The 21625-nt window shown below is 39.6% G+C and overlaps 2 protein-coding genes across 3 annotated transcripts in view; both read left to right on the forward strand.

The window, feature by feature from the left end:
* The window catches only part of LOC145456182 (protein SSUH2 homolog), a 107405-nt gene extending 102787 nt beyond the window's left edge, over positions 1–4618 (forward strand). For both annotated transcript variants that reach the window (XM_080334251.1, XM_080334252.1), the window contains exons 4-10: positions 1740–1800; positions 2199–2325; positions 2396–2483; positions 3006–3052; positions 3118–3210; positions 3586–3796; positions 4182–4618. In XM_080334251.1, the coding sequence (XP_080190377.1) occupies positions 1740–1800; positions 2199–2325; positions 2396–2483; positions 3006–3052; positions 3118–3210; positions 3586–3796; positions 4182–4331 (777 nt within the window). In that variant the 3' untranslated portion in view covers positions 4332–4618. The remainder of the gene's footprint in view (positions 1–1739; positions 1801–2198; positions 2326–2395; positions 2484–3005; positions 3053–3117; positions 3211–3585; positions 3797–4181) is intronic.
* Positions 4619–9076: 4458 nt separating this feature from the next.
* On the forward strand, positions 9077–20892 carry LOC145455967 (uncharacterized). Its single transcript, XM_080333995.1, has 11 exons — positions 9077–9143; positions 10214–10457; positions 14250–14726; positions 15830–15959; positions 18145–18205; positions 18714–18840; positions 18911–18998; positions 19522–19568; positions 19634–19726; positions 20109–20319; positions 20705–20892. The coding sequence occupies exons 1-11, from the start codon at positions 9077–9079 to the stop codon at positions 20852–20854; spliced, it is 1695 nt and encodes a 564-aa protein (XP_080190121.1). The 3' UTR covers positions 20855–20892.
* The last annotated feature ends 733 nt before the right edge of the window (positions 20893–21625 follow it).

Here is a 21625-nt window from a genome sequence, read left to right on the forward strand (position 1 = left end):
ATTGACTGTGAGTCAAGTAACTTCACAAGTGATGACTTTGTGGATGATACAGACACAGGTTCAGATTTATACATTATGTAATGTGAGTGGAAAGTTTTACTCAACGTCACGACATGTATCAATCTGTTATCGGCCGATTATTATACATCATATAGCGGAACTAATGATGAAGTGCTCATACACATATGAATATGCTGGCGATATTATCCGAGGAAACTGTTTAATGATAAATTGCCGATTGATATGTCGACTTGATCGTGAATGCTATAAATACTTCGAATTCATTGGATACAGACTTGGACAATTAGATAATTCTAGTTGTCAAATTGGACTAACTAAAGCGAAATTACGGTAAACTAATTCTAATTTAATTTGTGAAGTGTTTTCTGCTGTAATTTTAATTCTAATCTAATTTCTGGTTTTCCTATAAACGCTACATGATTTTGATTACTGTATAGTGCGAAGCTAACCAAGCTTGCTGTACAGACATTTGAAATCCTCATGCTCATTAGAATGAAAAATGTTTTGATGTGAACTAACTTAATTCAATGTCAAAGGTTTGGCGAATTCAGTAATTTCGATTATAATCTAATTTGGAAAAACGATGAGTAGCTATTGTAATTGTAATTACAAAAAGCGGTGCCGCTTTAATGTTATAGTTCTAGTCTGATTTGAAAAAAACTGTGAAGCTATAATTCTAATTGTAATTTATAATTTTGTAAAGCTTAAAATTTTCTAGTATAACTCTGCCTAGGACAGCAGATTCGAGTGATTGGATAATAGCACGATAGAACGCGACAATTGTTTAGACCGCATCAGCGCATCGGCATTTTCCATTTTCAATATCTGGAGTACAAGAACATCTACAATTTCTGTCGTAAACACAACCTCCTTATATATTACCGCGTACAATAAACACAGCGCGTTCCCACCGAAATGAGCATTACGTAGCCGCTAAGTCATTCTGCAGAATTGAAAACTGTCGCAGGTTTAGGGATGATACTCTTCGTTGAATCGAAGAGTAAAACTCGAAATTCCGAAGACAATGCAGATATTTTTCGCGTCGCGTTACTAACGACCCGTGGGAAATGAGGGAGTAACGTTCGCTAAAGTGCGTTTGTAGCATAAAACAGTAAATAGAGCTTGACATTATTGCTTTCTTATTCATTCGAATATTAAGCACTATACGGCGCCGTTATTTCTTACACTGCTTGCATATTTTCGCGATAACTTGATATTGCCGGTAAGGCATTTACACAGTTATCGTGTTAAGATAAAAACATCAGTTCATCCGTGCGTGGTCAATGGAAGATGCATATCACAGACTATTTGAAATTTCATGCCGGTGACCTCATATTTTGTGATACGATTGCTGATGTACAATGTTCTTTTGAATTCTCTACCAGTTGCTGACGAGTACCCCTGACAAGTGTCAGCCGAAAATGTTCAGGTTTATTTCAATATGAATATGATACTATACAAATCATGATACTTACTTACGCGATACAAACTTATAAGTGATGGACCTTAATACAATGTGATTTTCGTTCGAAACAATAGAACGAAGTATCTTAATGCAAGCCTTCGCGTAAATCTTTTGGTTGCTAAATACGTAGTAGCCTCGACGCTATCACCTCTCGAACATTTCTAATTTCCAGTAATTTATATAGCAATATAACGGTATCATTGTAAGATTCTCGCCGTCTGTCCATTTGTTAACGACTCCTTTTCATTTTCAGCACAAAATTAACACTTTAATCGAGCTGAGAAGCATGGAAAACGCAACAAAACCATATCAAGGTAAGCTTATGTTCCTGTATCGAAGCACTAATTCTAGTAAATTTACCTCTATGCATTACATTCTCCAGTGGATATGTTTTTAGACTTTACTTTTTATACTTAACAGTTTTCAATATTCCAGACAAAACCAGGCGTAGAATGCTTACTTCTTCACTTGCTTGAAAGCATGCAAATTGATGCTTATATACTTCTACTTGAAAAGTAATTTAGAACGTTACTTCAACTTCTACTTGACTTCCAACGATGACTATTTTAACCACTTGTGCGTGTAATGCACATTGTGTATACATAGTCCGACTCGCTTTCCTAAATAGTGCTATATGTTTACTATGACATCTCAGTTACAAATACATTCATGGTTTGATAGCTACCATAAATTATTCCATTCGATCATACAGGAGAGAACATTCCGCCCTGCCGCCGTAGGTCTCCTTGGGACTACGATATTAATCATCACGGCTACGCAGAAGCGGGTGAAGAGTATTTCAAGGTCCCGGCGACAGAAAAAGTGATCACTTGCAAATTGTAAGATATACTGGAAGCTAGCCGGTCGTTTGATGAAAACTAACCTATTGCATTGACTCTAATATCGCAGATGCGGCGGAAATGGAAAAGGAAAATGTTCGCAGTGTGGGGGATCGGGACAAAAGACTTGCTCTAGATGCCATGGATTTGGTAATGAGGTAAGCAACCAAGTCTATTAGTACTACGAAAGCCCCCGATGTCCCTAGCAAACTCTTCGTTGAACTCGCACATAAAACAGTTGTATCGGTATCAGTTTATTATAATTTCATCATTTCACACCACATGACTGCGATACAATGAAAAAATAGAAAGGTGTCCAAACGTCTTGGAGTATAGTCATCAAAATCAGACACCAACCTGGGCCTAGGCGATGCCAATAAAAGGCATGCACACTGGACGGATAGAAATGAGGAATAACATAAAACGACTAGTGATGAATATTAATGGCCCTTGGCGCATGTGTCGATAGACGAGGTCGATATGTCAAATCGTGGTCCGGTAATCTTGAGGGCTGGCTAGAATTCATTCAGTGCTTGAATTTAGAATTGAATGTATAGCCTATAATATCCCTATCCCTAGCAAATAAGGTTGAGTTATATGCTGTGTATATCACGGTGGGTCTCTCATCCTTCATGCAAATCAGTTCTACTTACTAATACTGATCATCTCCATCTTTACAGCCAATGTCAAGCACCGAATGTTTACAATGCAACGGCGGATTCGAAACGTAAGTTACTTCGGTTTACATTCAACACATCGCGATTCAGACGTTAATGGCAACCATCGTTTTAGCTGTCAGGGGTGCCACGGATCCGGAGTCGGAAAATGCAAAGAATGTGACGGAAACAGAAAAGTTATCGCGTACCAAAGATTAAAAGTGACGTGGTAAGTATTCGTGTTTCCCCAGAATCAGGCTGGGACAACTAGAAAATGCCGGCAATCTAATTCTAATCTAATTAATCAAATGTTTCTTTGCTTTAATTCTAATCTAATTTTCGAAGTGTTTTAATGGTCTAATTACAATTATAATATAATTCCTGGTAATTATGAAAATGCAAAAGGAGAACAGTAGTACCAAATCAGTGAAGCTTGCTGTATACATATACATATGTCATTCTCATTCTTATGACAAGGAACCCTGGTTTGATATTAACTGAACTAGAATTCAGTAATTTTAATTCTAACATAAAAGCTGGAAAAGCTGATAATTTTCTAATTGTTCAACTCCTGGTATGCAGTACCATTATTTTATGCTTTCAGGGTTCCTAAGAAACACACCTACATCGATCCGATAGAGGCGGTTCCGAAGAAGCGCATGGTGAACGCGCAAGGCCGCATGATTTACAGCGACTCTGCGAACGGGTGTGTGAAACCGATCACTGAAAGAGAATTGTTTCACTCCACAATTGCCGAAATATCATCGAACCTTATTGCTCGGTTTGCAAAATTTGATGGCGCCGTACGAAAGCAGGTTAGGAACTGTGGATGTATTGTTTCTATTTGGTGATGCGATTGCTGTAGTGCAATGTCATTTTAAATTATATACTTATTGCAGACGATTACCCCTGACGAGTGTCAGTTGAAAATATTCGGGTGTATTTCAATATGAATATATTATGTACCATCAGAAAACGAAAGTATTAATATTTGATAATAACATGATTTCATGAAAATGAAACTGCCTTTAGCCCTTTTCTACGCATCATTTTTGAAATTTTACAAATTTTGGACAACCCTAGTGAACTCGATTTTATGCTATACCGCTTCTCAATTATATTAATCTACAACTTTGGCCATTATGCGATAGGAAATCTCGTTATTTCCTCAAATCGATAACCACAATCCTTTATTTGCAGAAGCAAAGCGTCAGTCTCGTCCTGATCCAGCGGTTCGACTGCAAATACAAAGAGAAGCCGTTTTCTTTATTCGTGATAGGAGACGATCGGCAGATCTACGTACCTTATTACCCGAACCGGCGACTGAAGTTCTTGGATATCTTCAAATGAAGAGAATGATCAGTATAGTGCGCTCAAGGGATAATCTCAAAACGCGAAAGCCACGGATTTAGAGCGGAGTTTGATCAGTATACGAGCAATGCACTGGGAATGCAAATGACTGTCGAAAAAGTCCTATTACACTAAAAATATAGCGAACTTTGCCGTATGATCTTCGTAATCGGACAGACCTATACGCTACCGATGTGATTCGAGGTGGAAAAACATTTTGTGGCATCTATATGGTAGATTGCATGAAGATTATATTTGCACAACTGGCCACAACTGATACAATTGTTGATGTATACTATGTTCTTTCCAATTCTCTACTAGTTGCGGACGATTACCCCTGACAAGTGTCAGCCGATAATATTCCGGTTTTATTTCAATGTGAATATATTACTCAGCTGACCAATTGCAAATTACCAACGCAGGGATTCTCTGATTGTCTGGATCGAAGATTATAAATCAAATCACATACACCTTTGACATACTCAAATTATGCGACCTCTACACATTTCAGATATATACAATATACAAAAGTGTTTACACGTTTTCTGTACTAGTGAGATGTATTGTGAAATTTTCCTTTTTAAATGCCGTTTATATACCTTTCCTCTATCCTATATATACGTCACTATGATTGTATGAACGACCATGAAACTTCTGCCGAACGCAGACCATGGTCTTGCCGCTGATATCCAACTTAAGTTCAATCCTTACAATGAAGTTCACTATACGCAGTATTAGATGAAGTGTGTATTGTACATAACGGCAATGCTACGTGAAGCTCTATATGCACAAAGGGCAGTTTGTAAGTCTTAATTCAAAGTTCTCTTTCACTAATTACCGTACACGGTGCACTTATTATGATATGTAAGACACTATAATTTTCGACATGAAAACTGATTGAAGCCGTGGCATTCAAATCTTATGTAATTTGTTATCACAGATTTCAATGAAGGACTGCCGTGTGATTGTATTTTTGAATTATGCTCTATTGGTCGCAGCTTTCGTGCTTGCTAATAATTTCGATCTCATTTTACTGCGAACTTGTATCAATAAATGAGAAAATTCATTAAATCAATTTTTGGTGAATTATTATTTGAAGTCATGTATCTTCTAACCCAGGGGTCTACATCCTTCTTGGCAAGGGGTTCAGATATAAATAATCCAGTACAACCATGGACGGCACATAAGCTTTCGTAAGTTGCAGAGTGACTGGTCTCATTGGGAGTTGGTAGTGGTGGTGGACTGGTGGTGAGACTTGTCATTAAGGTTTGATATCGTGTTACTAATATAATTAGTAATATCACGAATCAAGAAAAAGTTTTTCAGGTTTTTGTATGGCTTGACGCGTTTTCTTAGGTTCGCGGACTCCGTGTTGATCAAACTAAGACATTTGCGTAACACTTCTAGTAAAACAGTGATTCTTAACCTGGGCGCCAGCGCTCTCAGGGGGCGATTTCGATAATTAAGATGACAGAAACACTCAGGTCGCTGGAAGGCGATAGAGGCGCAGGGGTAAAATGCTATGGTATTTCGGTGTAGCAGTTATCATGGGTAGTTCTCATTGCAAATTTACAGAATATATCGAATCTACATATTTTTCATGGCTATTCGCGCGAAATATATGACCAATATCAGCAATATACTTCCAGAAATAAGCGGTCATTATAATTCATGCAAAATGTGGTTCATACGTCGTCCTTGCGCTTATTTTTAGATCGCAACGTCTCCCTTAACACAAATTTATCACACTACAGTTATGGGTTTCCTGAACACTGAACAGACTGTTTCGAATTAGGTATTGTATATTTCGAGCTGCAAAATAAGATTGTCATAATATTTCTTCAGCATATACCGTAAGAATGATTCTGTTTAGTATTGTGGCCGACAACATTACATGTAAGCTATATACTATATGGGTTGCTTGGTCGGAGTACATGTATGAGGCTAATAACTAATGTGTGTTATTCCCTCTATTCTACCAAACGTAATTCGACGTGAGAAGCAAATTCCGGACACTCTTTAGCGTCCCCTAACGGATTTAAAAATGAGGTATAAACATTGTGTGTACGTATGACGTCACACTAGCAAAGCATTGCCCATCGACTGTATACAGGAATGGAGTGGAACATAGGTCATTAATTGGGCCATCTGTAATGTGAGCTCTATGGTGATTGCTACTTGGTATAGGGTCTGCAATAGATTTCTTCACGGGCCGGATGAAATCGGCTGACGGGCCGTGTCTGACCTGTCGGAATTGTATTTGAGAGCCCTGCTATATAGCCTACTGTTAGGTCGGTGCGATTGTCTGGTTGTGCGTTTTAATCAGGTCCGAAACACCATTTCGTCAGCCCCCGTCCGCCCTAAAAAGCACTGATCTTGGTCCCACCATATGGTAATCGATGTAACTTCTTGGGCACTTACTATATGCATCTGGTTGTTAATTTTATGAATGAATTCTGTCAATAATATTGATTCTTCCATATATTAGGCTGCTATAAAAGGCACCAGCAGGTTGCACATCCGGTGATTTCCAACCTTTTATGGTCGCGACCTCATTTCCAACTAAAAAATGTTTCTTGGCTCAGCTCAAATCTTGATAAGCTGCTTACTAAAAAATTTCAGCTGGCCCAGACTTACTCACGGCCTAGGAAGCTGATCACGTCCAACATCATCGCGATCCCCAGATAAAGGCATGCGACCCCAAGATTTGGATCCACTGTCTGTGACTGAAGCATCGAATCGGCCTTAAACAACTCTGGGAATATACCGTTTGCTTATAATTGCGATTATAATTAGACTTATTTCAGGAAAGAATGGTTATTTATATTTAATTTTTATTGCATTTTTTGCGGGGCGGTACCTGGTGTCTATACTAATAATAATATACGTGCCATTAAATCGCGCACGGCGCGAAGAAAAATTTCGAATAGCATAAAACTGCTTGAAAATAATATTGTTTATGTTGATTTAAGAAAAACTTTTGGGCCTACTTGAAGCCTTTAATATTCCGGACATTCATGCATATTTTAAAATTTCCTCCCTGACGCAGTTTTTTTAGTGAAACTCCGGACATGTCCAGGAAATTCGGACGCATGGCAACCCTAGTCTAGGTCTATTCCCGATTTTTGGTTGATTTACTTGACTATCTCACAGAGCGTTATAATAAAACCTAAGGTTACGCTTGCACCAATATCTCTCCGACGTTGATTTGTTGGTGCGTGGTGCGTGCAGACTGCAGAGTGATGAATCATGTTCATGATAGTCTGTTTTATAATCTTTTATTATGACCTCACCCCTCTCTTGGACATATATATATCAAACGTCTCGGCCAACATGTCTCGGTCATTTTCGGCGTCGAAGTGTCTATCTCTAAACATTAAAATAAACGAAATTTTTTTCTTCGGTATTGGGGTAGCCTACTCACATTAAAATCTAAACATGTACATCAAATCGCGCGAAGAAATCATCAATTTTAATGATTTTTGTTTGATGATTCAAGTTTTATGATTTATCCTTATTTATGAAATAATTTTAGGACTCCTTCGAGCTCAACCCCCCCCCCCCCCCAATTGAGGCGTTTGGTTTACGGCTGTATCGACCCTGCATATACGTTATCATTATCAGATTTACTGGTAGACCTGATAGAAGCGATGTCTCCAAAGATTAAGAAGGCTCATAATTATATATCTTCAGCTACATGAACATGTTCATACCACAATGTGAGACTATTCAGGAGTTTCTGGAGGGTGAACGCAGGTGGTCCAATTGTAATTATTAACTTAGTTGATGCATTTTGTTATTTGCTGACCTCCGGCGACAGTTCTCACCACTCAAAATATCGCTCACACCGCGAACGTACCACAACAAATTAAAAGAGAAACTTCTTTGAGACGAGCACGATTTCTAATTTGCATTTATTCACGGGGCGCAATATGTCACTCAGCTGGTCGCATTTGTAAAGCGGGACTCACATTGCAAGGATAGGGCCATCCGGCACGATCTTCGACCACGGTTCTATCGCCGGGGATCACACTTCGTGTTGGATTCAATTCTGTACATCATGCGTATTTTTATTTTGGCCTATTTTTCATTTTAATTCACCGGGAGACGGGTAGGCTACACAACAATTAAAAATCTACCCCACGCGTTCGAGTGATACGCGACACATTGAACACAAATTGAACATATACCGCAGACATGGTGTACGAGCATCAGCACGGTGCAAGCATACCCCTGACATGATGTTCGATTGATGCAGCACAGTCCGAATATGCCCAAACATGACGGCCGAGTGGCTACACAGTCGGAACGTATCTCAAACTTGATGCCCTTGTGGTGCAGCACAGAGCACAAACTGAGCTGAACATACCCCAGACATGATGTCCGTCACGTCATGAAATATATCTGAGTAAATATCAATTTATTTTAAATGAATTACATACGTAGTTTTCAAGTTATTACATAAAAGCTCTTTTTCATCATGTGATAACGTGAAAACTACCGATGTAATTCATTCGAAATAAATTGCTATTTCCTCAGATATACTTCATGGTTTCAAATCCCAGCAAAATCCGAAACTTGATGGAGACGAAATCTATTTTTGGTTGATTTGACATGGAATTACCCTGAGGCGACGTAGACTATATTCGTCTTCATGTAAATTAAACCTATATCAACGCAAATGCTTCGATACTGCATGTCACTAGAGAAATTACTGCAATCACAGAATATACCGAACTGTTTCAATGGCAGAAGGGGGTCACGACCCGCGTGGTCAGAATATCAACGCACTATCCGAACCTACTATCGAAAGTAAGTGCTTATTTTTACAATTTGGTCGTAATAGGAAAGATAATTTGTTGGTGAATGTCTGCATAGCCGTTATTTCTCGGTAAATAACCGTTTTCAATATTTTAAATTGGTCAAAGGATTTCGTTATGAGGTTGCCAGCTATGCATGAAAGAATCCAAAGTATTTCTTCATAAGACTTTATTGCCCTGCTTCTTGCGACGTTATCACTTGACTATTTGATGTGTTAGTTTGTATCTCACTTTCTGTATATGCCTGCAGCTCTTTCATTGATGTTACAAATAGAGCATGTTGTGTATTATGGATCATAGGGGTTATATTCTGGGAACAACTTTATTCGCAAACAACGGAATTGGCAATACACTGATTGGCCGAATGAATACAATTATAAATGGCTAAAGCAGTGTCTCTAACGACGATATGATTATGATACGATATGGCACATTTCTGTGTGTGCGCTGTGAGGAATACAAAAGATTTATCTGCAAATGCAGATGTTGGAATTCGATTTTTATTTTTTCATCACGAATCGGGTTTCTCTGAAGGCCAGGGACTTTTTTAGTCATAAGTGATGCACTGATGCAGCAATGCGACCACATATATTTGCATTGTATTTTTGTGTTACTAATATATATTATCCATGTAACCTGCATATATATAACGGTCTAGCATTGATGATTGCGTATACTCTGAGTAACAACTTTCAGTACATTTTTCGATAAACCTCTGAACTCAGTGTGCAATTTTTTGCCTTCTCGGAATTGGATGTCAATATCACCTACTTGTTCCCAATAGTAACTATAGAAAAACTAGGCCGGATGGCTACAATGTGGCCTACTCGACATTTGCCGTATTGAGGGATTATTCAATGTAAGTATTTCTTTCACCTGCAACAGCCCGATATTTCGATATTATCTGCAAACCGAAAATGATCAGACGGACTCGGGTTAGGATATTAAACTGCTTCTACTTTTCAGTACAAAACTATTTGAGTAGAAAGTTACGACTGCACTTCTATACTCGAGTACCAACAATGCCTATAGAGACCATCTCTCATCGCCGAAATTGTTTAGAAAATCATCTTAATGCTGAGCTCGAGGAAAACCGCAAAAGCCAAGAAGCTACTGTCGTCCAGAATGATTTAAACTACTATGGTGCCGACAGCGGGGACGCAATTTCGTCTCTGACGGGCGATTTGCCACACGGATTGAATCGGCTTGATCTGGAACCAGAGGAGTCGATTTGTGTTAAGGTTATGAACTGTTTGGAGTTGGAAGCAGAAAAGTCTGTGATGTGTGAACAAAGCAGCGATAAAGGGTGAGCAAGTGCGCATTAGGGCTGTTCAATAAAACTTTTTTTTACGAATTTTACTGGCTACTGTTGTTGTTGTTGTTGTTGTTGGTATTCATGGTGTTTTTCGACTACTACAGGGTGAGAAACCGACCCCCAATCACGTTGTTCGCTTTTGCCACGAAATTATACTTGTATAGGCTTACTGTTTAGTGAGCCAGGGCCAAGCGCGGGAAATTTCGATCATCCATGATAAAATCGGCCAATAGGATCGGGAATTGCATAGGCCTATACATTGCTATCAATTTATTGTCCTCTCTACTCACGTAGGCCTAATCAGATTTACCGGTAGAGCTGAGTGAGGTGTCTCTGAAACTGTAGAGCCCGTAAATAATAATTAAACATTTTCGGGCGGGCGGACCCGTTGGTATGACTTCAATACATGATTTTTTTTCGTGACCTCCTGTCTGCTATATCAAAAAATATAGATTCGCCCAAACGAACTAAACTGAAAGATCACACGATTTCAAATTGGTATTTCTTCACTGGCATATAATTTTTCCCTGCGGGATGGTATTTGTCTTGTGAGGTTCAGATTGCCAAGACAGGAATATTCGGGGCCAGTCATTTAGGCGCCTATAGGGATAATTATACCTACATGTATTTTGTATATATAACGAAGGTTTCGGTCAGCATAAGGGCAGTCCTTTTCGGCCAAAGTATTCTCGCTGCCGATCGCCCTGGCACACTTCTTGCAGTCGCATGATACATTGCCTAAAACATAATATGTCTTGGTGCGTCGTGACGCGGTAATGGCCAACGCCGATATGCCCATTACTATAAATCTTGCGTATTTTTTCTTGGGGGAAGAGTACCCAATAATCAAGATATTGAACAACGCGAAAAAATTTTGAAAAAGTTGAATAAATTTTCAAAAATATACTCTATAATTTATGCTAATTCACAAAATAATTTTGGGCCCCCTTCGAGTTCGACTCCCCCGCAACTGGGGCGTTTGGGGTGCGGCAGTTACGGCCCTGGCCGTCAGATTAGTTGTATTGTACAGTTTTTCGATACCAAATGATTGAGCAAATACCTATTACTGTGTCCGACTTAAGCGGAGAATTGTCCCAATTAGCGACAGTTTTTTACGTGCACTTTTGTTCCGTTCCCAAGCATTTTTCAACTTTCTCACGATTTTAGTGCAGCAAAAACTTGCCGTAGTGCTAAGAAACAAGTTGGCAACTGAAACAGTTTGCGTTTTAAGTTTTATATCTTTGCGAATTTGATTATATAAGGCAGTGGTTCCCAACCTTTTTCCACCCACGTACCATTTTGAGGTTTTATGCAGTGCTCGCGTACCACCTATATAAGTTACGCGCGTTTCCACCATTTATGACGTCATACTCACGTATTTGACCTATGCGATGTGTATTAACAAATTCTAGTAAACTAGGCAGGGACGTCAAACATAATGGCCCGTGGGCCGGATCCAGCCCGCCCGACGATTTTATTAGGCCCGCATAGCAATTCTGAGTACATTGAAAAAAGATTATATTATCCATCACATCCACAGTAATAAACCAAATTACAAAGTCCGCGTTGGCATGTAGTTAAATATCTTGTATTCATCTCAACGCATACGCAGGGATAACGCCGGATTATGACTAAAGCAGGGGTGGCCAACCGTTTTGCCATTCACATTTCGAGTACTCGTGTAGCCTACGGCCGTATTCCATGGCATACTCGTAATGAACGAGCTGGACGCCAAATACCCAGGTTAAGGTGTCTATGTCCATTTCTGGTAAACTCCAGACTAATCTATTTAATGGTAGGCTTACTATGCGCATCAAAATCGCGAGTGGTCACTGGTAATGTTAAGGATGGAAGTGCTCATAGTCGCGCGAAGCGCGAAAAAAAAATCAGATTCACTAATGAATTTGGTCATTGATATTAATAGTTTTACATATTACCATCAAACATTTATCCTTTCTCATCCCGTGTGATCAGATTCACTGCGAGTTGATGTAGGGGTGTTTTCGAAAATTTAACGCAAGTTATAAATTATGATGCATCTTCAGGTAGGCAATTGGTATTAGTAACTTTGTAGCAAGCAGTTATTTCTTGACCTCCCATCAGGATTTTTAGTATAGTGAGGAGCAAACGATTCCGAGCTGATATTTCCATGTGAGGCGCATCATTTTCCATTGATGTTCGCATCTGTACTGTGGGGCTCTGATTGCAAAGGGAGGGTGCTACCAGTGGTGGCCCTACGAACGGGGGGGGGCTGGGCGAGACTTACCGGGAGGCCCCCTATAAGTATCTATCCGTAACTTCTGGGGACCCCCCTTCTGCATCGCTTATTATTATGTATCTTTCACCGCCGCAAAAGGTTTGCCGGGTCCTGGATTCGGCCATGTCTGTTTTGCATGTGTGCAAGGATAGACTACATCAAAACTAAGTAATTCTACCGCATGCAGAGACGTGATGATTATCGGGATACGGACTTTTTTAACAAATGCAGTGATTTGATGATGATTGACACATCTGTACGGAATCATATTCTTGCTTGGTACACGGATTTCCATGTTTATTCGTCATTCTCCTTGAAAAAAGTGCAAAATCCAAATAGGGGGGCCCCTTCGACCAGGGGGGGTCCCGGTCGACCGCCCACCTCGCCCACCCCAAAAGCCACCACTGGGTGCTACTATATTAAAATCGAAAAATGTAGTCGCATTGAATCGCGCCCAACGCGAAGAAAATTTCAAGATGAATTAAAATCTTTCAAGAAATCGGGAGTCAATTCGTAAATCTGAATTGCATGTCTACGGCCGCACAAATTCCCTCTTACGGCCTTAGGTAGGCCACCCCTGGACTAAAGCAAAGGGGGCACTGAAATATGTCTACTTGTATCGCCGGCAATGCCATTGTATACAACCGGACAAACATCGTATTTTCGCCAATTTCATTGCTCGCAAATAATGGTGTTGCGACTCGCTAGAATGAAACCCCTACGATCCGTGTATTATCTAAATTTCTATATATGATTGATAATAAAGTATTCCAGCGAGAAGCAATGGCACGAGGCAACATTTGGGATTCCGTTGACTGGTTCGGCCCGCGAGCGGTTTCATGACTTCGATCCGGCCCGCGATTCAATTTGAGTTTGACACCCCTGAACTAGACATTATCACCCAGGGTTGATGGGATCTATGGAATTTTTTTTCAACACCAGTCACAATAGAAGAACAAGATAATGAAATATCAACACACATTCAAAAGTCAATTTATTAAATGCGATTGCTGCATTTGTTCATTTTCCACTACCTTGTCGATGCGTGGTATACGTTTGCTTACAGCGCATCGAAAGTCATGTATGGGCGCAACGAGTCGGTTTCGTTTCTTCGATTTGATAGTCATCAGGGATGAAAATCCTTGCTCGCATTCCCACGCATAAGGGAAAATTAGCAGCTGATGGGGAATAGCGTGAGACGACGGCTTCAAAAAACTCAAAATCAACCTTACCTGAACTAGTAACTCCCTTCGGTCGAAAAAAAAACAGAAGCTACTCGCGTACCACCTGAAAGACCTTCGCGTACCACTAGTGGTACGCGTACCACAGGTTGGGAACCACTGATATAAGGGAATCCACCTCTTCAATTATGAACATAACCCCATGTGACTGCCCCCAATAATAACAAGTTACTTTATACTAGCAAGGTGAATACTTTGCGCTGTCTTACTGCAACATGTTCGCTTAACGAAAGCAAAATGATGCCGTATTTTGTGTAGATGACAATGTCACCTCTTTCGTTTTAGTACCTATCAACCGACATCAATGACTAGTCATGGAGGTTACCAGGACGTGTTGGATTCCGCGCAGTACCGTAGCGACAGAAAGATGTCTCAATGTAAGTCAAGCAGCTCGACGTCACAAGGGAAAAGATCTGAAAAACAGAGACGCGACACATACAGCTCCAGTTATGGAAGTCTATCCGACACTTGCGACAGTGATTACAGCCTACCGTCATCGCCGCCACCACATTATCTGCCACATTCCAACGCATTCAACGATGTCCCGTATGAACTCGAGTCTGACTTGTACGAGACCATTCCAGCCGCGTATCAGCATGCCAACGAAGGTACCTACATTCAGACCGATGAGCAAGTGGCGGCGGTCCAATTTCCGGCGCGTTGCCGCCTCATGTCTGCGCCTGATATGATGTTGGAAGGAACGGGCCGCAGACCGGGCAATTTCAAGGCCGTAATCAACGGCGACCATGTGGAATACACACCGTAAGTTAATTTCTAAGGCATAGCGTAACATGCTAGGCGCGCATAACGTGCTGGGCGCAACGATTCTTTCGAATAATGATTCTTTCGAGGACTGAAATTATGCCCTTCCTTCCACTAAGAGGGACTTTATCAGCGAAAATTTTAGATTCGATACTATTTTCCACTGCGAAAGCCTTGAAACCTCGGTTGGTCGTATCACAGCATACGAAATGTGTATTACAAATAGGGTTGCATTTAAAACAAACGGTGTTTTAAAACACTTTGTTTAAAACATGTTTTAACCAGTGTTTCAAACAGAGGCCCTTTAAAGAGAATGTGTTTTTCAAGTTGTACAATTACGCCATAATTGAGTAAATACTTTCCACAAAACATATTGTATGAGCCTACGGACAATTACCACCCGACAAAGCCGACGGTTGGGACGCTCAAAATATAGTCGGTTCAACAACAATGGTACGCAGATATTTCGCCAGGTGAGCGATATTTACCCTGTATTTTCAATTGTCAATGTCAATCCAATATGACGTCACAACTGAATATCGTGAAAGTCGTGCATTCATGGAGAAAGTCACACGTATAGGTATAATCTATAATCTATTCCCCCGAGATTGAGTATACGAGTCATGTACAATTGTACATCACCGTGTACACGTGACTAATTTCGCAGGTTTTCCAAAAGCTAGCGACCAAAAAACGTGCTGTAAACTACTAAAATTTTTCATACAGCACTTTCCATATCTCAAAACCAGACCGCCCATTCACGGCGCCCGTCTTAACCCTGTCAAGTGTTTTCAAGTGGAATTTCATCCTAAGACTGCGACTATATTTAGCGTTATGCAATACAGTAGGCATACTTTCCTCGGTAATGCTTTATCGTTAATAGGCCGATAACTTGTGAAAGCACGAGATTGCCTCTGGCGCGGATGGCGACAGATACTGGATAGCGGTTTGCCTGCATGTCACAACAACACTATATACGTTGACGTCATCTATATGTAACATGAGTATCTCCGTCTGTGTCTTTTTCATCTGGGAATATGTATTCCACGGTGTGAGTATTCTTATTCATTTGTACATTTCAGGATGCATTCTGTGTCTTTCAGGATGCAACTTCTGCGATGGAATGATGCCAAGCCACTTCTCGTAAAACACGCAGACGCTCGATTGGGGCTTCCGAATAAAGTGGCGGAAAACTGTTCATGCATCAGTTCCGATTACCAAGTCGCCTTTCGGGTAATTACACATCGTTGAAATGTATGTACCTGATATTAAATCTGGATACTGTTACATGATCCTCATCGCCCGCTAAGAAAACCTGACGAGAACACGCAGTTTGGTTGAAATCGTGTAAGGGTGCTTCCGTAAAGCAATTAACTTTTATTAATCTATTTTCGGAAGAAAGCCCCACATTTGCACTTTGTCGATCCGAAAATACATTTACGATGGTATTTTGTTTACTAAAATTATCGCGGGCTGGCTTCACGCTACAGCCGCAAAGCAACGTAATAAAAAGTCTGCTGTGTTGCCGGTTAGAAATGACCTTCCACGCGTCGAATCGAATCTAAGCAACCCGGATAACAAACTTCCTAATTGTACATTTAGGCATCTATGTACTGTATATCAAGCATCATAACTGTGGAATGTTGGTCTCGTCATCGACTATACATTATTGTTGTGATAAGTCCATATTAATTGCAATCGCGCCTGTTTTATCTAGACTTTTAAACGTGGCTGAATTAATTAAGTTCGCACATTTTCGTGTTCACACATATTACCATTACTATAATTGCATTGCTGATTCATTGCGACGATGTGTCTTTGATCAGCCGTTAAACACTTTCAACTTGCGCTGCCGAGAAACGAACACGAACTACTCAAACCGGTCAGTTACCGCGAATCGACATCAGACACGACCTCATAAAATGTTTGTCGAATTTACTCTATTTAATTATATAAATATGCGGACGCATCAGGCCTGGTAAACCGTAATTGAATAACAAACTAGTTAAGGGAGGCGTAGGAACTACATTCTAACTTGGACTGGATGACACCGATGCATTTTATTGACTCAGAGTCAAGTAACTTCACAAGTGATGACTTTGTGGATGATACAGATACATTTTCAGATTTATACATTATGTAATGTGAGCGGAAAGTTTAGCTTAACGTCACGACATGTATCAATCTGTTATCGACCGATTATTATACATCATATACGGGAACTAATGATGAAGTGCTCATACACATATGAATATGCTGGCGATATTACCCGAGGAAACTGCAGTTTAATGATAAATTGCCGATTGATATGTCGACTTGATCGTGAATGCTGTAAATACTTCGAATTCATTGGATACAGACTTCGACAATTAGATAATTCTAGTTGTCAAATTGAACTAACTAAAGCGAAATGCCAGTAAACTAATTCTAATCTAGTTTGTAAAGCACTTTAAGCTGTAATTTTAACACAATTGTTTAGACCGCATCGGCGCTCCGGCATTTTCCATTCCCAATATCTGTTGACTATTAGAACATCGCCAATGTCTGTCGTAAACACAGCCTCCTTATAAATTACCGCGTACAATAAACACAGCGTGTTCCCACCGAAATGAGCATTACGTAGCCGCCAAGTTATTCTGCAGAATTGAAAACTGTCGCAGGTTTAGGGATGATACTTTTCGTTGAATCGAAGAGTAAAACTCGAAATTCCAAAAACGATGCAGATATTTTTCGCGTCGCGTTACTAACGACCCGTGGGAAATGAGTGAGTAACGTTCGCTAAAGTGCGTTTGTAGCATAAAACAGTAAATAGAGCTTGACATTATTGCTTTCTTATTCATTCGAATATTAAGCACTATACGGCGCCGTTATTTCTTACACAGCTTGCATATTTTCGCGATAACTTGATATTGCCGGTAAGGCATTTACACTTTACAGTTATCGTGTTAAGATAAAAACACCAGTTCATCAGTGCGTGGTCAATGGAAGATGCATATCACAGACTATTCGAAATTTCATGCCGGTGACGTCATATATTGTGATACGATTGTTGATATACAATGTTCTTTTGAATTCTCTACTATAGTTGCTGGCGAGTACCCCTGACAAGTGTCAGCCGAAAATATTCGGGTTAATTTCAATATGAATATGATATCATACAAATCATGATACTTACTTACGCGCTACAAGCTTATAAGTGTGTGGCCGTGATACAATGTGATTTTCGTTCGAAACAATAGAACGAAGTATCTGAAGGCAAGCCATGGCGCATGTCTTTTGGTTGCAAAATATGTAGTAGCCTCAGCGTTTTCACCGCTCGAAAATTTCTAATTTCTAGTAATTAATGTCGCAATATAACGGTAGCATTGTAAGATTCACACCGCCTGTCCATTTGTTAATGAGTCATATTCATTTTCAGCACAAAATTAACACTTTAATCGAGCTGAGAAGTATGGAAAACGCAACAAAACCATATCAAGGTAAGCTTATATTCCTGTATCGAAGTACGTTGTTTATTTTATACAAGCTGAGTCAATTTCTCATGTAGCCTAGATACTCATTTGTGTAATAATAGGTGGTCAGAAGGAAGTACTTCTACTTCTAATTCAAGTAAATTTACCTAGATGCAATACATCCTCCAGTGGATATGTTTTTAGACTATACTTCGTCTACTTAACAGTTTTCAATATTCCAGACAAAACCAGGCGTAGAATGCTTACTTCTTCACTTGCTTGCAAGCATGCAAAGTTATGCTTCTATACTTCTACTTAAAAAGTAATTTAGAACGTTACTTCAACTTCTACTTGACTTCCAACGATGACTATTTTAACCACTTGTGCGTGTAATGCACATTGTGTATACATAGTCCGACTCGCTTTCCTAAATAGTGCTATATGTTACTAAGGAGATGGTTAAATGACATCTCATCAGTTACAAATACATTCATGGTTTGATAGCTACCATAAATTATTCCATTCGATTATACAGGAGAGAACATTCCGCCCTGCCGCCGTAGGTCTCCTTGGGACTACGATATTAGTCATCACGGCTACGCAAAAGCGGGTGAAGAGTATTTCAAGGTCCCGACGACAGAAAAAGTGATCACTTGCAAATTGTAAGATAAACTGGAAGCTAGCCGGTCGTTTGATGAAAACTAATCTATTGCATTGACTCTATTGTCGCAGATGCGGCGGAAATGGAAAAGGAAAGTGTTCACAGTGTGGGGGTGCGGGACAAAAGACTTGCTCTAGATGTCATGGATTTGGCAATGAGGTAAGCAACAAAGTCTATAAGTTTTACGATATCTCTAGCAAACTCTTCGTTTAACTCGCACATAAAATAGTAGTATCAGTATCAGTTTATCATAATTTCATCATTTCAAAACACCGCAAGACTGCGATACAATGAAAAGATAGGAAGGTGTCAAAACGAATTGGAGTATTCATCGAAATCAGACACCGACCTGAGCCTAGGCGATGGAAATAAGAGGCATGCACAGTTGCACACCCGACGGAAAGATATAAGCGATAACATAAAATGACTAGTGATGAATATCAATGGCGCATGTGTCGATAGGTGAAGTCGATATGTCAAATCTTGGTCCGGTAATCTTGAGGGCTGGCTAGAACTCATTCAGTTGAAAATACTTGAATTTCGAATTGAATGTATTGTATAGCCTATATCCCAATCCATAGCAAATAAGGTTGGGTTGTATGCTGTGTATATCACGATGGACCTCTCATCCTTCATAGAAATCAGTTCTACTTACCAATGCTGATCCTCTCCTACTTTACAGCCAATGTTAAGCACCGAATGTTTACAATGCAACGGCGGATTCGAAACGTAAGTTACTTCGGTTTACATTCAATACATCGCGATTCAGACGTTAATGGCAATCATCGTTTTAGCTGTCAGGGGTGCCACGGATCCGGAGTCGGAAAATGCAAAGAATGTGACGGAAACAGAAAAGTTATCGCGTACCAAAGATTAAAAGTGACGTGGTAAGTATTCGTGTTTCCCCAGAATCAGGCTGGGACAACTAGATAATGCCGGCAATCTAATTCTAATCTAATTAATCAAACGTTTCTTTGCTTTAATTCTAATCTAATTTTGGAAGTATTTTAATGGTCTAATTATAATTATAATATAATTCCTGGTATTTATGAAAATGCAAAAGGAGAACAGTAGTACCAAATCAGTGAAGCTTGCTGTATACATGTACATTGTACATATATCATTCTCATTCTTATGACAAGGAACCCTGGTTTGATATTAACTGAACTAGAATTCAGTAATTCTAATTCTAATATAAAAGCTGAAAAAGCTGATAATTTTCTAATTGTTCAACTCCTGGTATACAGTAGCATTATTTTATGCTTTAAGGGTTCCTAAGAAACACACCTACATCGATCCGATAGAGGCGGTTCCGAAGAAGCGCATGGTGAAAGCGCAAGGTCGCATGATTTACAGCGACTCTGCGGACGGGTGTGTGAAACCGATCACTGAAAGAGAATTGTTTCACTCCACAATTGCCGAAATATCATCGAACCTTATCGCTCGGTATGCAAAATTTGATGGCGCTGTACGAAAGCAGGTTAGGAACTGTGGATGTATTGTTTCTATTTGGTGATGCGATTGCTGTAGTGCAATGTCATTTTAAATTATATACTTATTGCAGACGATTACCCCTGACGAGTGTCAGTTGAAGATATTCGGGTGTATTTCAATATAAATATATTATGTACCATCAGAAAACGAAAGTATTAATATTTGATAATAACATGAAATCATGAAAATGAAACTGCCTTTAGCCCTTTTCTACGCATCATTTTTGAAATTTTACAAATTTTGGACAACCCTAGTGAACTCGATTTTATGCTATACCGCTTCTCCATTATATTAATCTACAACTATGGCCATTATGCTATAGGAAATCCCGTTATTTCCTCAAATCGATAACCACAATCCATTATTTGCAGAAGCAAACCGTCAGTCTCGTCCTGATCCAGAGGTTCGACTGCAAATACAAAGAGAAGCCGTTCTCTTTTTACGTGATAGGAGAAGATCGGCAGATCTTCGTACCATATTACCCGAGCCGGCGATTGAAGTTCTCGGATATTTCCAAATGAAGAGAATGATCAGTACTGTGCGCTTAAGTGAGAATCACAGAACGGATTTAGGCACGGATTTAGAGCGGAGTTTGATCAGTATACGAACAATGCGCTGGGAATGGAAAAGACTGTCGAAAAAGTCCTAATACACTAAAAATATAGGGAACTTTGCCGTATGATCGTTGTAATCGGAAAGACCTATACGCTACCGATGTGATTCGAGGTGAAACAAACATTTTGTGGCATCTATATGGTAGATTGCATGAAGATTATATTTGCACAACTGGCCACAACAACTGATACAATTGTTGATGCACTATGTTATTTCCAATTCTCTACTAGTTGTTGACGATTACCCCTGACGAGTGTCAGCCGAAAATATTCTGGTTTATTTCAATGTGAATATATTACTCAGCTGACCAATTGCAAATTACCAACGCAGGGATTCTCTGATTGTCTGCATCGAAGATTATAAATCAAATCACTTACACTTTGGCATGCTCAAATGATGCAACCTTTACACATTTCAAATGTATACAATATACAAAAGTGTTTACACGTTTTCTGTACTAGTGAGTTGTATTGTTAAATTTTCCTTTTTAAATGCCGTTTATATATATTTCCTCTATATATACTTCACTATGATTGTATGAACGACCATGAAACTTCTGCCGAAAGCAGACCATGGTCTTGCCGCTGATATCCAACTTTAAGTTCAATCCTTACAATGAAGTTCACTATATACGCAGTATTAGATGAAGTGTGTATTGTACATAACGACAATGCTAC

Source organism: Botryllus schlosseri, chromosome 14 (assembly GCF_051294905.1).
Source record: "Botryllus schlosseri isolate E-star chromosome 14, Bs_hap1, whole genome shotgun sequence".
Taxonomy (NCBI): Eukaryota; Metazoa; Chordata; class Ascidiacea; order Stolidobranchia; family Styelidae; genus Botryllus; species Botryllus schlosseri.